Below are 17,969 nucleotides of genomic sequence, written 5' to 3'. Positions count from 1 at the left end.
AAGAGTCGGTGGTGGCTGGACTCCGTGCAGCAGTTTCTCAAGAGAAATGGTTGCAGGCAGAAGGCTCTGACGAAGATCTTAAGCTAATTAAGGAGTGGACTGTGAAGGGTTGGCCACAAAAGAGGAATTTGGAAAAGAAATTTGACATTTGGTGGGAGGTCAAGGAGGAATTGAACCTGCAGGGTGATAGACTAAGAAGGGGGCTTTGTGTGGTTCCTCCCGAGTCTATCAGAAAGAGTCTTTTGGATCTGGCTCATGAGGGGCACCCAGGGGAAGGGGCGATGAAGAGGAAGCTCTGTCAGAATTATTGGTGGCCAAGCATTGACAAAATGGCTGAGTGTAGAGTAAAGGAGTGTGTGGTGTGTCAAGTGAGCGACAAAACGAAAGTGATAAGGGAAGTTCCGTTGGTTCCTAATGTGGTACTGGAACAACCGTGGTCTAAAGTTGCGGTGGACATCATGGGACCCATTGTGGGTTTAGGTGATTGGTTTAGGTTTCTGTTTGTGCTAGTTGATTTTCATACAAAGTGGATTGAATGGGAGGCAGTGAGGAAGTTACTACAGGAGAACTCATAGAGTTTCTAGAGGGAGTTTTCTTTAAAGAGGGGGTGCCTGATGAGCTTGTTTCAGATAATGGGGTGCAGTTTGTCTCATTGGCAATGAAGAAGTTTCTCAGTGGTTATGGAATTAGACATGTCAGAACTGCGTTGTATCACCCTAGGGCTAATGGCCTGGTGGTTAGAGTCAACCGGTTTTTGAAGGAGGGTTTACAATTGGCTATGAGGGTGAGGCAGCTATGGAAGGAAATGTTGAAGATCATGACGTGGAATTACCTCACTACACCGCATTCGGTGACTAGGATTTCGCCTTTTGCTTCTCTGAAGGGAAGGGAACCAGGGACGAAGTTGTGTCCTGGTTGGCTGGGAATGGCTGGAGTGGTTAAGGTGGATAGAGAACAGATAATGAAATGTATCAAGGGGAGCCAGGAGAGGAACAAAAGGGGTTTTGATGCCCGTGAAAAGGTGAAGGATCAGGAGTGAAGGTAGGAGAGATGGTGTATGTGAAAAATCCCAGATTGGTGAATAAATGTTGGGATAGCAAATGCATGGGCCCTAGGAGGATTTCTGCAGTTAGGAAGAGTGTGGCCATATTAGAAGGAGGAGAGGTCTGGTCAAAAGGGAGGATTGCCAAGGCATATGGTGTGGATGGCAGTGTGGTTACAAGCAAGTGTCAAGGTAACGGTGGGATAAGGGGAGAAGAGGATGGTAGTGTCCAAAGCAGTTCGGGTGGTGTTCAGAGGTCTAGAGTGAAGCATGTCTGGATGAAGGACTATGTGTCATAGGGAGAGGTTTTCACTAATCTGCTTAAGCTCTTTTGGGTTAATTATTTTAGTATGCCACATGTATTAGGGAAACGGTTATTATATCTTTCTCAGACATATATGTTTTAACTTTATCAGAGTACATTTTGCTGGTGTGTATTTTCCTTTTTCCATTATAGGTGTTGGCATTAATTTCAATTTTATTATATGCATTGTTCATATTTTCTGTTTTCCTTAAGGAGGAAGATATGTTAGAGATTATACGTGTAGAATGTTGTGGCATGCGAACCATTCTCTCTGTTTGTTTCTGTCGGAGCTTGGTTCGCGTGACACGAGAGCAGTTGAGAGTTAATGTTCGTTGGGCCGGCATGGCGGGCCCCACTTGAATAAACTTTATGTTTACACTTACGGTCGTTTCTCGAATTCCTCACAAGAACCATCTCTGGTTCCGGAAGCAGCTCAAAACCTTTCTCTTTGCTTCTGCTTTTTCTCCTCCTCTCTTCTGCTAACCTCCTGACTGTAACCTGAACCTGTACTGGCTACCTAGACACCCTCTGATCTCGGGCCCAGGTCCTTCCCCCGCCAGCGTCACACACCTGCACTGCCCACCTGGCAACCCCCGCACTTGGGACTGTTTCTGTATCCCTACAGTCCCCCTAAAAGCCTGACACCTGATGTCTGCACTTACCCATGCACTTGCCACTTGCTGGCCATTACATACTTATTGTTAATATTCCCATGTACTGCACTGTCCTCTCCCTGCCCCCTTCCCACGCACTTGCGTGATCTGAATGACACCTGGCCTAGTAGGATTGTTTGTCTGTCCTCCCTTTGTTCCCCTCCCTTGCCTCGTCGTGCCTTGAAACACTTGTGTATAGGCGCGTTTTAAATGCCATATCATATCATACCATATCATATCATATCATAACTCTGTTTCCCATCCTCTAGGCCTTAGTTTCCCTCTCCTCCTTCTACAGGGCCCACTTCTGCAGCTTCGTCAAAACCAAAACCCATGCAATTAGGTTGCAATGCGGGGACCCTTGACCCGAGAGGAAAGGGCTCGTAGGATTGAACAAAGATTATGCCTATATTGTGCTTCTCCAAGTCCTGTGGTGAGGAATTGTTCAATCAGCCCTCCCAGGAGGACGGGAAACGCCAGCTCCCGGTCCCAATCGGAGGCAGGATCCGGGAAGCTAACAAGAGCTCCATACCTACCCTTTCCTTGGAAAGGACTTCATGTACTTCTTTAATAATCCTTCAAGTTCAAGTATTACTCCAGGATAAGAATCCCATTACCGTACTGGCCCTGGTGGATTCAAGGGCTATGGGTCTGTTTCTGGATGACTCCTGGGCCGAACAGAACCAAATACCTTGTGAGCCAAAGGAATTACATCAAACAGTAGAAGGCATTGACGGAAGATCTCTTTCGTCCGGGCGCATTACAGAACAGTCATGTCCCGTGGTGATATTATAAATGCTGCCAATTATCCTCTAGTGTTAGGAATGCCATGGCTTGAAAGACACAACCCTTTCATAAACTGGACAGCCCAACTGCTCTTCTTGGGTTTTGAATATTGTGTATCGCACTGTTTACAGAACTCCACAGAATTAATTGTCTGAAGCATGATCCCTCAGTCCAGTTCTTCTCTGGCCCTCTCTCATGTAAGAAATTAACTTTTGGAATATCAGAACTTTTCTGACGTGTTTTCACACTCATTGGAGAAGTCTCATCGCCCGAAGACCGTGCTATTGATACTCCTCCAGAAGCCATCATACCATTTGGGAGAATGTACATCCTATCTCCACCAGAGAAAGCCGCCCCAAAGGAATACCTGAAAATCAACCTAAAAAACAGCCTCATAAAACCCTCCAAGTCTCCCGCAGGTGCCTCACTTTTTTTGTTCCGAAGCAGGAAACTTCAGGATTACGGCCCTGCCTGGATTACCGAGCCCTTAATGAAGGCACTAAGAAGGATAAATATCCTTAGCCGTTAATGCTGGATATTCTGGAGGCACTCAGAGGTTCTGTCCTTGTTTCCAAGTTAGACCTACGAGGAGCATACCATCTTCTAAGGATAAGAGTGAGCGATGAGAGGACGACAGCATTTTGAACGCGATTTGGCCATTATGATTATTTAGTAATGCCCTTCGGACTTATGAACACGCCGACAATTTTCCAGCAATTTATGGATCACATATTCTCTGATATCTTGTTCCATTGTGTCATCATTTATTTAGATGACATACTTGTCTTTTCTTGAGAGCTGAAGAACATTATGAACATGTCAGGAAAGTACTAGCTAGGCTCAGAGAAAAGCAAATATTGGCTAAATCTGACAAATGTCAGTTGCATTGTACTTCTATACAATACTTGGCTTTGTGATAAGCCAGTCTGGCATAGCCCGGGACGCTCGGAAGGTATCATGAGCCGGCATCCACCATCCTCCATTAAGCAGGTCCAATCCTTCCTTGGACTTGCTAATTTCTTTCAAAAATTCATCCCACATTTTTCCACCATCGTTCTGCCCATTACTCTTCTCTTTAAAAAAGGGGGTACCGTTCCTGTGGTCAAGTGATCAGGAGCGAGCTTTTTCTCAATTCAAAAAGCTGTTTATTGAAGCACCTGTTCTTTGCTAACCCGACAGTCAAACCCTTCATCGTTGAGACCGATGCATCTGACACAGCCATAGGAGCTGTGTCGAAACAGAAGCAAGCTGACAGAGAAGAACATCCTGTGGCTTATCTCTCACACACTCTATCCAACTGTGAAAGGAACTATTCAGTACTGGAAAAGGAATTGTTGGCCATGAGACAAGCCTTTCTTGATTGCCGTCATCTATTGCTTGGCACCCGACATCCGGTTCAAGTCAGGACTGATCATAGGAATTTCCAGGTCTTGAAATCCTTGGAATGAGGAAACAGTCGACAGGCCCTCTGGGCATATTTCTTTTCCCAGTAACATTTCCCCATGACTTATCTGCCAGGTTCACAGAACGCACTAGCTGATGCCTTATCTAGATGGCCAGATTGCATCAATGTTTGTCCTGGAACCTATCTGACCAGTCTACAAAGCAAGCTTTTCTTGTGCCGTGCTGAGAGTTTCCTTGATCAAGTACTACGAGAAAACGCAGGCTCACATGAATGGCATGCGGTGAAACCCCTGGTACCCTCACAGAAAGAATGGATACCTTTTCAAGAATGGTTTGTTCTTCTACGGCTGCACGAACAACCGCTCTGCTCTTATGTCGTCATGACCATCCTTGCGCTGGGCACCATGGGTTAACCGCTACACTCTGGAATTTGCAAAGACATTTCTGGTGCCCAAAAATGTTCCATCTTTGTTCTTGGTCTCCACTCAGAATAAGGCTGTCAAAGAGAAGCCAGCAGGACTACTGCATCAACCCCCATTACCCACCAGACCGTGGCAAATCATTGCCACTGACTACATTGTAGAACTTCCTCCTTCAAACAGTTATACCACCATCATGGTGACCATATATACTTTTTCCAGGATGGCCCACTTCAGTCTGTTGCCTAAGCTGCCCACTGCAGTCGAAATGGCAGTATTCTTCCGCGATGTGTTTCGTTTACACGGACTACCCTCTACCATTAGTTCAGATCATGGTAGCCAGTATATTTACAGATTCTGGACTCATTTGTGCAAGCTTGTACAAATCAAGAGTGCGCGCTTTCTTCTGGATACCATCCCTAGAGCAACGGAATGACTGAAAGGGTCAACCAGTACTTAGAGCAGTACCTCAGATGTTTCTCTACTCAAATAATCGACTGCTGGATTTGCGTACAGTAGCACTAACCACTCCTCTTTGAACATCATTCCTTTTTATTTTGTTCTTACGGATTTTACCCAATGACCACACCTTCAGTAAGACCCGAATCCTGCAATGTACCCTCTGTGAACACCTGGGTAGCAGATCTTGTTCAAATACACAATCAGGCCACTGAATAGCTTCAACATGCCAGAGAAGCCATAAAGAAACATGCTGACAAAAGACGCAGAGACGCTCTGCAATATACTGAGGGCTTTCGTCTAAATACCTACCGAGGCATCTATGACCTACTAAGCTGTGCACACGCTTTTATGTCCATTTTTGATAGTCAAAGTGTCAATCCAGTGACCTTTCATCTCCAATTACCTTCATAGAAAAGGGTTCACCCTGTTTTTCACGTCTCTCTTTTGAAGCACTATGTCCTCCCTCTGCTGCTCGTGTACCCCATCTTGTGGTTGCAGCCGATCAGCAAATTGAGTTTGAGGTCTCTCGCCTTTGCGACTCACGATATCGTAGGGGACGCTTACAGGAGTGGAAGGGATACCCATCGTCTGAACGCTCCTGGAAACCTGTCTCCTTCATTAATGCACCTTCACTGCTGCACACTTTCCATCGCCTACATCCAGAAAAACCCGGGGGGTCTGGGTTTCGGAGAGGGAGGGCATGCTGTCATAAACTTCTCCTCCCGGTCCTTTTGATCGGCAAGGCTACGCGTCCCGCATTTCGCAAGTGAAATTTTCTCCTCCAAGATGGCACCCGCTGTCTCATGTGGAAACCCTTTTTGTGGTCTAGCGTGTGGCCCGCATTCAGCAGCGGGCCTGTTCTTCCGGTTGCTTTTCATAACAAAAGCTGCAGTTTGCAGGTTGACATGTCTCAACCCAGGTAATTAGTTTTTCCTGCTCAGCGCTTCTGACTCTCTCTCTAGGTTACTGTCCTTTTCATTCCTGATATTGTCCTGTTTTCCTTTGCTCCTTCCTTTCTCCCTCTATCTGTTCCCTGCTCCACCTGGCTCTATGTTCCCATCAAGTTTCTGTCTTCCCTCTACTACTGTCAACTGTGGACCACGCCTTGTCCTTTGGACCTTGTTTTCTGGCCGTTCTACTATTGGACACCCATTGTGAGAAACTCCTCTATTCTGCTACAGCATCGGCTGTCTGAATTCCGGCACAGGTTTTTTCCTTACCTTTGAGGGATTATTTTTCTCCTGTGCTGACACATCCTCCAAGGGTCACCCTGCCTGGCCTTACACCATTCAGGCAGAGTGGCGTCAGGAGAGTCTCTCTCATATCTTCATGACACACGATCAAGAAAGAAGAAAGACAAGAAATCCACTGACAGCACGACTTTCAAAGTGAAGGCACAGGTGAGTGCCAGTCTGGTTTCTGACAATCTGACAGTCTATAATTGGAGTTTTGATAGTAGGCATAATTAGAAGATGGACGCTTGATATCGTGAAAGTAGCTTATCGTCAGGCATTATTTGTGTAAGTGGTAGGGTCGGCAGGCCCGTCCGCGGACCTCCGGGGGTGGGGACGCCCCAACTCCTCCCGTGTCCCAAAGAAGACTGAGGCACACACAAGAGCAAAGAGTTACTGCTGTTCATTGCATAAAAACAGGCAGGGACAGGTTCTCGGAGCGTAGGTACCCAAGGAACGTCTTGTCCGAAATGGGCTTTGGGGGCCCTCTTTCTAACGGGGTGACGCCACGATGTGCGTCACCTGGGAAATCTTGCCCCTAAACCTAACGCTACCCCGGGTTCGTTCTGCGAGTGGTAGGGTCAGTATAGATCAGTATAGAAGGAAATATTAGTGGTAGAGAAGAGGTCAGGTGGTACGCTTGGGTCGTCCGATGCATGTCTCTGAGGGTGCAGGGTCCTCTAAGTCATCGCACTGAGTATGTTCTTCGTGTGGGTTGGTGTGTGTCTGATCCAGGTTCTTGGCAGCACGTGTGTTGTCCGTCATGGCTATGTCGTCATGTCATCTCTAATGATGGTGGTATTGGTCGGTGACGTTTAGTCAAGTTGGTCCATATGGTCGGTCTCAGCTCCACTTGGTGTCCCACCACGTGCTTTGTGTGGGGTGCGGCTGGCTTGTGGAGGCGGTGCTTGGCCTCGGATTTGTTGGATCTTGACGTCCGGGGCAGCAGTGAGAAGGTCGAACTCATCCCACGGTGGGTGCTTAGGTCGTGACGTCATTGACCATAGTTTATACGGGGATCAGGGAAAGCGATCGTCCCATTTATCCTCTTCAGACCTGCTGCCATTCTTCATGGTTTCCTTCATTTTTTAATAATCAAAGGAGACTAAGGGAAAATCCTTTCATTTTTCAGAGAAAGGGTATGGGGTGCATATGGGAGAACCTGTAGCCTTTTCCTGGCCATTGTGAAGAGGTCTGAGAAAGAAATTAGGGTAGCCCAGACAGGGGCTATCACAAAGAGGGGGGCCACCACCATGTTTATGGCTCTAGATCACAGAGATGAAAATAATTCATGATAGCCTTTCCTAATGCAGTGGTTGAGAAAGGCTTCCAGGAGGAGCCTTTAACTTGTGCCTGTACATTAACCATACCTTCTAATTTTACTGTGTCTCATTGAGGACAACTTGAGTAACACTCCATGTGCTCAATGTCAACTGACAAACTGTGGTGTTCAGTGTCTTGATTTGGCATAAAGGAGTGTGCAGAATCTGCTTGCCTTCACACTAGGCAAGATAGACAGTAACCAAAGAGGACTGTGAAACATTTTCCTCAAAACCACCTTCAACCTGCACAAGAGCCATGAAAGACAAACAGATTTTCAGGTGTAAGATGGTTGTGGGAGTGTCGGTGTACAACAGACTCAATCTCAGGTAGAAAGGCCTCTGAGAAATAGATCACATTCAGCTCCACTTTGTTTGCTGCAAAGTTGTGTCCTCTTCCATGGACCTCAAAGATCTTAAAGCTTTGTATTAGATGTGCCCTTGTACAGGAATAACTGTGTGTCACAGGCAGTGAAACATACAAGCTATCAAGTTTACTGATTACCACAAGTCCACAAACCATCCACATCAGAACAGCCTTCTAAGCATTCTGCACAACATGGACAACACAACTATCTTATTTCTCTGATAACAAGTTTAGGCTAATTTTTCATCCTATCAATGTAGAATTTCATATTGATTGTTATATAGTTTGCTAACAATTGTGTGATCAAATAATAATTATGTTGGCAACTTTCTGCACTATATCAAATACAAAATACAATAAAAAACACAAATAGTGACAGGAGTGTACATGCTCCTTAAATCACCCCGATATTAGGAGAATTAAAGCGACTTTCAAGCACACAGTATTAATGTCCACTGTAACCTGTATCCCGAATCAATACCCCTTTAAGGGGCACACTGCTTGCTTGGCCTGAATCCCAATAAAGCAAGTCCAGTCTATAAAACCCACACTCATAACTCTACTAGTTTCCCACTTTTACAAAGGAGAAAACAAAACATTGGGTTCCTTCCTCAATTAGCGCCCGGTCAGGTGTGTGATCCAATCAGCTTTCTCGGATCATGGGCTAAATTCATTGATACAAGCCTGTGTTCTGATCGAGATAGGCACTGCTTGCATCCACCTTCATTTTCCTTCCTGGGGAGGTCTCTGTCACCCCTGCCAAAATGCCCTATCTCCTGCACCCATCTCACTGGACCCAATCCACATCTTTACGTTGGTTGTGCCAGACATTAAAGTTCCTGTTCTCCGCCCCCATGACTCTCATCCGCTTCATGCCCCTCACTGCACACACCATGAATATGGAAGAAGGGCTACACTCTGAGCCCAGGCCACTGTTTCCATTGCAGCCATGTTCCCTTACGACCAGTGCAATTGCTGCAGGTCTTTTGTTTGTTATTTTTACACATATCTAAAGCCTCAAGGATGATTATAGGTTGCTAACAGCCATATTACCCTGATCAGAGGGCTTCATTGGCCAGTAATGGTTCTAGGGTCTACGCTAAATTCCTCACTTGGCTGGGGCCTGTAAATTGGGCCCTGAGCTGTTACCGGTCAGTGAAGCCCCTTAGCTCAGCTATTATTGCTTTATGAACATATGTAAAGGAGCAATCTCCTTCTACCAAATTGCCTACAAACTGACCTCACCTTCCAGAAAATTCTCAGAATATGATCACGTAACAGGGTCCAAATATTGACTCTGCCCACCATCCCAGCAAGCACTATTGTGGAAAGTGCAATTGACATCCCTGGACTAATCAATACCACCCACATGCCAGACCTTGCATTCACTATCAACACTTGATCATTCACCCCAAACATAACAACCACTATCATTCTGTAATTGCATAAAGAAACACTTCGTAATCATCTTTGATTCATAGGTATCAGGCGCGTGCTACACAACATTTATGTAGGGTTATCTAAATAATCCTGCAGTGGTCTTCTAACAAATTCTATGGGTTCCACCATTCTAGAGAGGGGATTGCTTGGGCTCTGGAACATCACTACCTTGAAAGGTTTCCCTTAAAGGAAACGCTCTAGCATAGGCAGCAGAAGTATATGTAAGCAATGTTCCATTTTCAGAATTTAAGGATAGGATGTGCAGGGGATGAAAGGAGGATGATGCGTGCCTCTTGGCCTTATTGATTTCAAACTACCAAAACACCTATGACAGCCCTGCTGCATGGTTTTCCGGATTACATGTAGTTGATAACAGAATAAGGCTTAAGGACCAAAGGTGAAAAATGGCTGTAGCTACAAGTGAGTAACTTATATTTTAGATAGTGTATCATGTTTCAAAGGAAAACAATACCAACAATAATGTCCTGCCTATATAAGGCTTCTTCAACCTGCGGTTCTGCAGATGTTTTAGACTATGACCTTGATGAACACTCCACATTGACTGTGCTGGCTTAGGCTGGTGGGAGTTGTAGTCCCAAATATCTTCATAGCCAGAGGTTGCTGACTCGTGGCCAAGATGCAACTTCCTAAGTTATGATTATGTGATTTGTCATTCACCAGACATTGTTTTGTTTTGTTGTATCCGTAGGTGCAGGAGTACAGAGAGGCATTGGAGGGAATACTTATTCGAGGAAAGAATGGAATTCATCTGATTCCAGAACTGTATGCTGTGCCTCCAGACAAGGTACTCTTGTAATGCAGGGCCTGCAAGTTACAGCCAATAAAACAACATATTTGAACAGATTGTTCTGTAAATGCATTGTATAGCTACACTATTTAAGCTATGAAGCAGAGTAGTTATTTATCAAGTGACTTTACTGTTTTCGATTTATATTTAACCAATTATATTTTGCTTTCGCTGCAATGGCTGATTAACCCTATTAATTGGTGTTAGGTTATGTAATAAATCATTTTTTCCATCTGCTGCAAGCACCAGGCAACCTTGATCTCCATCTACCACAAAATGCAGTAAAAGTCCTTTTGTTGTACGCTTGCCCGTCCCATGCTATGGATTTAGGGCACATAGCTCTAGAATTACTGCCATGTTAAAGCCCATTTGCACCAGGTGGCTCTAGAAGTCTGGCTGGAAGGATAGGAGTGACAGCCCACCACTGTAGAATGGACATAAGCACCCCACTGACTGATACTTTTCCAAGCTTGCAGAATGTAAGTGTTACCTCATTGTCAGCTGTAGGGTTATCACACATTTCTTCCAAGCCCGAGGAAGTCATTGGCAATGGTTGGAAATCCAATAGATTCTGAGTGAGAGACACTTCCACCTCCGAGAGTTAGAGGTTGGATGAATTTGGGTACACCCCCTTTTATGTTACTAAATTCCTCTGGCTTCCGGGAGAAGAAAGACATAAGGGTGTGAAAGAGAGTTCCTGCCAAGGAGTTCAAGGCCAAGCCCTGAAACTCCCTTAACCTAAAATAGCCTTGCCTAGGCTTGCTGAATTTCAGGCCTTATCCTAGACTGCCAAGATGTCTCTTCTAATGGGGCCACTGTGGTCCTGCTTTATGGAGGATTTTGAGTCATTTGATTACAAAAAGGGCTCATGGAAAACACAGGGCACAGAACCTGAGCTTAATTACTTTCAGTCTGGTGGCATCAGAGTAAGCAAGACTAGCTACCAGCTTTAGTATTTACCTTAATTTCTACTGCAATTCTTCTTCCTACATAGCAGCAATTGTATTACTGACAAATGTTTCTGTGGCTTAAAGATCCAGCAGAAAACTAAGAAGGGTGAGTTCATGACAGCCCTATGCCTGACTCTGAATTGGTCCTACTGCACTTTAAGTTGTCTATAATTGTGCCTATCTCAGTAGTCAATATTTGTCAAAATGACAGTGAAATATACGTTCTGCTTACGAAAATATTCCTATGGTCCTTGATCCAGTGACTATTCCAGATGACCATTTAACCCGGTCTATGCTTTAATTTGTTGATTAGTTAATAATTAAGAAGCAATCATAAGTTAACAGAAACCACATAAAGACTGATATCATTCAAATCCAAATCATCTTCTAAATTTGCCAGCCATTTAAAAACAAACAACAGATACTATATGATCCTTACATAGCTTTTATGCATGGTAGAGCTTTTATAGATATAATCGATAAATTATGACTTTGAACCAGGTATATATTTTAAATATTTTATTTAACATTCCTGTTGAAAGGTGGTCTTGGAGCGTTAGGTTGGACTGGTTTTTCGATTTTTCAAAATACAGTTTGTTTTCTTGGTTCACTGTACCCCAACGTTTCCTCAGAGGTATAGGCTACTTGGATGTTGATTTCCATAATGTAATTCCACATTCCTCACTTCAGGATTCACATAATTTCCTTCAAAGGTATTGGGAATGTGTACTTCAATTCCCATAGTGCAGGACCTATACTACATTTCCCTCCTCTATAATCTTTCACTTTTCACACTTCATGATTCAAAACCTCCTCATCAGAGTTTTGGGAATGTGGGCTACTCGTCCCATAATCCAAATGTCTTTGGGTTTTCTTGCTCTAGTTTTTGTAACATGTGTCTCAAAGGCATTGGTAACATGGACTCTAATTCCCACAGTGCCATAGTCTTTCACAGTACACACTTGAGAATTCAAAGTCTATTCTTTAGTGGTGTTGTGACAGTGGACTTGACTTCCCACAGTGCAGTTGTCTTTCATTGTCTTTCCTTCAGAACCACAACTACTGCCTCAGAGGTTCCCACAATGTAAATGTTTCCCAATTTCTGCACTTCAGAATTTGCAACTTCTTCTGAGGTACTTTGGTAGGTGGACATCGCCTCCCAGCATGTGAAAGCTATTCACTTTCTTGATTGGGCCTTCCAATCTCTCCTGGATCTAACTCTCTCAGTTTGTTGTTCCACTCTCCCAGAATTTGCATTTGGACTCTGCCACTCCTATCTCTTTCTGTTCTTCCAACTCCTCACTACTGCTGTCCCCCTCAGTGTCAGACACAAGCAAGGGCTCCCAATCGCTCATTACGTTTTGCAAACTCAGCTCTTCACCGTAGCCCCATTGGGCCTACAGTTCAACAATATCACATGTGTTCTGAGCTCTACACTTCATGCCAACAAGCCTCTTTTTTTGGTCGTCACCCCTTTTTGTCCTCCCTTACATGAGCACAGGGATGGGACAGGATCATGGGGAACTTTGCTAGATGTACCACAAATACAAATTCAGACGAATGAATTAGAAGGATTACCAGTGCAATGTCTTTAATATTAAAAGACCCATGAAAGGACATCCATCAACCTCCCTGGCTCAATCCCATCCTTAAATCTGGATTTTCTATGTCTCCAATTGTGATTTCTTCAAATGATACTAACCAAAGGTTCCCTCAGTCATTTTTGCACTGCTGCAAGGGAGCCAAATGAAATATCAATTTCTTAACGTGTTGGCATGGAGTCTTATTCCAACTGAATCTTCCAGCTTGGCTGTTGACGCATTATTTCTGATCAGAAAGACTCTCACTGGAATCTAGGTGACTGATTTTCATTTCCCAATTTCTTTGTAAAGACCCACATGATATTTTAGGAATAGCCAGAAAAGTATTAATTTTTCCCTTGTTTGCCACCCTCAAAGAATCTGGCACAAAATGTATTTAAAAATAGAATTAATTGAGGGACCAGCAACCAGGACAAGAAAGAAAACTAACATAAAACTTGAATCTGACTTTGGTCACTCCCATGTGCCAGTACGTGAGTTGAATATTAAACTGAAAGAAAATCATTTAACGAAATACCTAAATGCTTTGCAAAAAATAATCCAGTCCTGCCCAGTTATTCGCATTACATAACCAAACCATATTAAACAAGCATTGGCAGTGCCAACAGTTTGGGCTTTTGTAGGCATCTAATATCAGTCCCCGTGGAATACCTCATATTTTTATACACATTGTCAATCAATGGGTGGGAAAATCACCAAACACCTACAAGCTTTGTGTTGTCTCCAACATACGGTACTCACATAATCCGAAGGGATTCAACAAAATGCATCAAAACGGAAGCGCCCGTAACTTCAAGTAAAAAGTTCTGGGCTCTGCTGGCTGCAAGATAAGATAGCAACCAAAATAGAGTTTTTCTCTGCACCTGCAAGAAAAACAAGGTTCAGCTCTGCTCTACAAAAAAACAAATGTATCCCGAAACATGATTGTCCTAATTCTGGTCAATCACAGATGGATGAATTCCTGATTCCACCTCAATGGGATTCAAACATGTAACCTATAGATTGCATTCTGTGCTCAGTCAGCAACATTCGGTCAACCAAGCTATCTATCTTAACTAGCATTGCTAACATTTTTCCTTCACCTCTAACGTGCCTCTGCCCCTCACTTGCTCTGCATCCACTATAGCACTTCACCCATCATGGTCACATCCTAAGCACAGCTGGCCATACTGCCTACCTGCACTTAAAAATGTCCAATGGTGCATGTCCACTTATCGGGGTGCAGCCTTGGAGCCGCAGCAAAGGTGCAGAGATATTGTGGGGCATTCTTGTCCTGGTGTTAGGTGGTTGGACATGAGCCGAAAATGCTGGCAAGCCTCCAGATTGGTCAGCGATGCCTGCTGACTGGAACACAAGCAACCATGAGATCCTGAGTGTTCTCTTGCCAGGAGAAAATAAGATGCATGTAGCGTCTGCTTTAAGAGTATCCCTTCCAGGAAAGAGCTACACCAGAGACCACTGCTGCACAAGCAAGCAAATAAGATTGGGGTGGGGGCCATTAGGAGACGCGCAAGTCTCACTGCAGTTTGTTAGTGCAAGTAACCACCTTTGGTTGACCCTGAAATACTTTCTGGGAGCTGAGCTCACACAGTTACTGGCATTCTGTTCTACTGTCCTGTAGAAGCTATTGGGGGAGAGTTAATGTCTCCTGTGTCTTCTGGTGAAGACACAACAAGAGTTGAACCTCATGTCTTCATTGGGTTCTCAGAGTCACCGGGGGACAAAGGGGGCACACCTTGCTCACCGGGTGGTGAGTGGAAGATGAACATGTAAGCTCTATTATGTTTCAATTAAATACGAAATCTAGGCTTAACTTGCAAACATGTCCAGCGGGCTGCCCTCCCCTACCTGTAATTCTCACCAGGCACACCTTGCATCTCTGTTATGTGGTCTTTGCGCTTCAGAACAGGTGAAAAGCTGCTTTAGCTGCCAGACTTGCTTGCTGAGAAAAGGGGAGCCACCCAGCAAGGTCAAAATTGCCCTAAACCAACAGAAATGCTTTCTTACTATTTCTCAAGCAGGTGGAATGTTTAAATGACAGTTCCCAAGCAGTAAGAAGGCAGTTCTAAAAGCAGTTAATTTATTCTGGAAGCATTGACGTTGATTTTCCCATTGAAAAACAATTTTTCCAATTAGGCCCATAATGTTTACTAACAGAGAGCATTGCCACACAGTTTTCTTTTTGTGTGTCTTTATGACTTGACTGAAAAGCTGCATAACACATAGAAGATCTTTTTAGGCTGACATCATTTTGCATTCATATACTAGTATTCTTCCGTTCCAAATAGGGAAAACAAAGTTGCTGTCATACTATTTTTGGTCCACATGAGTATTTATTTATTTGTCATTTCAGTTTACAATGTGATTTGTGTACAAAATCCCATGAATACATAGAGGACAGTGCTCAAAATCCACGAGCACTGTCCTCTGTGTGTTTGTGAGATTGTGCTTGCCCTAGCTATATTAAAAAAAAAACAAGGACATGAATCGCAGAAACGACAGAAATAATGACTGCTGTCGAAAGTATTGTAAAATACTTTAAAAAAAAATATTATACTCACATGATTCAATGTATAATTTTATTTGGACGATGCATGGTATCTTTCCTATATAAAGATGGCTGCTTGTTTCAGCTTGTTTTCAGGGAGCTTCCTTAGAGACAGTCATCCAAGATGGCTGCCTCCATGGAAGAGCTCAAAGAGTTCCGAGATGGGCAGGTGTGGGTGGGATTGGCCATAGGGATTAGCATGACTAGGGGCAGGGAATGGGAGGGATTCAATATCCTAATAACTGTGTTTTCCTCCTCAAATGTCATCTCCATTGGAAAAGCATTACAGACCCTCATTCAAGGCCCATATTTGAAGCTCTTATGTTAAAGCTCTTATTTCAATGACAACAGTTTCGGCTTAAAGGTAGCACCACCTAATAGCCCAAACTATGAAGGATGTTTCTCATTTTTTTAAAATGATTATTTAGCATTTTTGGTGTTAACACATTAATGTCATTCAAAAAATATCATTTTGAAACAAGTCTAGAACAATGGAAGGAGAAAAGACAGAGAGAAAGGTAAGAGGAAGAGAGAAAAAAAACAATAATCAACTTCTCTGGAACACTTCTAGACACTCCAGCCCAAGTCATTACAAATCCTCTTCAAGGAAACTGCTTCAAGTACCCTCAATCAGTTTGACTTTCCTCTGATTCCTCGAGGCAACTCTCTGAATGTTGGAAAGAGTATGCATTTCCTGAAGCCACATAGCTCTTGTCGGGAAGACCGTAGATTTCCAATTCTGCGGGATAATTTGTTTGGCTACCATAGAGGCTATATAGATCCAGGTAACCTGTGTATATGACAAATCATCCAACTCAGTTTCTTTGCCCAAGATCAGAGTCACAACGTCATATTCTTTGTCAACATCAAGAACTGTATTCATTACACAGGCAATTTACCTCCAGAAGGTTTTATCTTTGTACCAGTCCCATAACATATGTTCCATTGAACATATTGTTTGGTGACATCCCCAGCAGTCATCAGATGTGCTTAGGCCTTGTTTGTACATACGCTCAGGTATCCAGAAACCCCTGTTCAGTAGCTTGACCTTGCCCTCTCACCACTGTTAATTGACATTCGAGATATATTCCTGCAAAGTGCCTCCCATCCTGATAAAGTCATCTCAGAAGTGAGACGGCATGACCAAGCATTTAAGTGTTTTCTATTCCAAACTCCTGAACCAATCAATAAAGGAGCTTTCCAATGTGTTCCTTCAACCCACATAATTCTCATCTTAGATATATATCTTTAATTGTTAGCAGCCTTTGGATCCAGGAGGTGCCATGCGGCTCTGTATTCCCCGTGCTGTACTCTGATGCATGCCAATGATGCCAGAGATGACATCAGGGGCAGTATTTAAGGATCCATTGGTGCCCCATGACCTCAATTCCTTTTATGTGTGCACTAAGTATGCGCCTCAGGATTGCCACTAGCATTTTTCAAAAACAACTGCATCATGCTTAATCCAAGGGTAGGCCTCAAGCCCTTAGGGACTCTTTAGGCGGATGTCCATCACCGACACCCAAATGGTATGTCTTTACTGCCTAGACGGAGGAACATTACATGGAGGACTGCGGTTCATGACAGTCCATGCAGGGAAAGGCCCTCAGGGAGAGTGGTGCTAAATTGTATACCTTCCTCCTCAACGGCGGGACATGCACTCCCTACAAGTCTCCTGCTTTGGAGCACTCTTCCATCAAGGGCCCCTTCTCAGAGGAAATGGGTTGGAACACTGCTCTGGGGAGGACAAACATCGCGACAAATCTAGTTACACAATGGTGACAGTAAAGAAAAGAAGTTGATGAAGAAGCGTGACAAGCAGTCTCATTCCCCTAATGATCCCCTGGAAGCCTAATGAAGCCTGGAAGCCACTCTTGTACTCATCCTCCAAAACGTTGACATTCCCGTACCAGGGAAGATGCAGACACATTTGGCCACAAAGTGTTTGCATCTTGAGGGAAGTGAACGCTACCTGCGCTTTGCCAGTGTACATCCATTGTTTATGGAATGTGGCCTCTGTGGCAGCGGAAAGTCTCCCTGCCAAAGATGAAAGAAGGTTTTACATCCCTTGCTGTAGATGGGAAGGAGGTGGTCCATCAGAGCCTTCCGTTGGGGCTGGATACATCTGACTCTGTAGCTGGAGCCATAGGTATGGGCTTTTTCCTCTGCAGATATTCATGAGTGAGTTTTGCAGCTGATGTCTAGGCTAAACTCCTGGAAATGCCCTTCAACTGTGGGAATCTTTTTGAGGCAAAGACGGATGAGTCTCTGTAGGAATTTAAAGCTCCCACCTTTCAAAGCTTGTTCTCCTTCACGCACTGTGTTAGGGGTCAGGTGCCATCGGGCAAGCAAGGCCAGCATTTTTCCCATTCAAGGTAGGGGGAGAGGAGCTCAGAGAGGAGGTGTCGCCTCTATGCCTTCTGGGACCCCAGGTCCAAAATCCCTATTAATTGGAATTTGACCACCACTTTTTGGTGAGGGGTGGTTGCCTTTGCACATCAAGAAGCAGCAACTCACCACTTCCGATGCACTGGCCTTACAGGTCGTCTTACAGGGATATTGTCTCTTGTTCTTGTAACCCCCTCCAGACTGTCCTGCTTCTCGCTCTTGATTTTTCCAGATGCCCTGCTGAGG

At 44.2% G+C, this 17,969-nt stretch overlaps 1 protein-coding gene across 4 annotated transcripts in view; it reads left to right on the top strand.

Annotated features, from left to right (window-relative positions):
- The window catches only part of PHKA2 (phosphorylase kinase regulatory subunit alpha 2), an 840,998-nt gene that overhangs the window by 333,862 nt on the left and 489,167 nt on the right, over positions 1-17,969 (top strand). For all 4 annotated transcript variants that reach the window (XM_069636956.1, XM_069636954.1, XM_069636955.1 and 1 more), the window contains exon 12: positions 10,138-10,233. In XM_069636956.1, coding sequence (XP_069493057.1) covers positions 10,138-10,233 — 96 coding nt within the window. The remainder of the gene's footprint in view (positions 1-10,137; positions 10,234-17,969) is intronic.

This window comes from Ambystoma mexicanum, chromosome 7p, assembly GCF_040938575.1.
Source record: "Ambystoma mexicanum isolate Mex_15411 chromosome 7p, UKY_AmexF1_1, whole genome shotgun sequence".
Classification (NCBI taxonomy): Eukaryota; Metazoa; Chordata; class Amphibia; order Caudata; family Ambystomatidae; genus Ambystoma; species Ambystoma mexicanum.
Note: the sequence above shows the minus strand (reverse complement) of the source record. Positions and strands in the feature narration are given on the sequence as shown.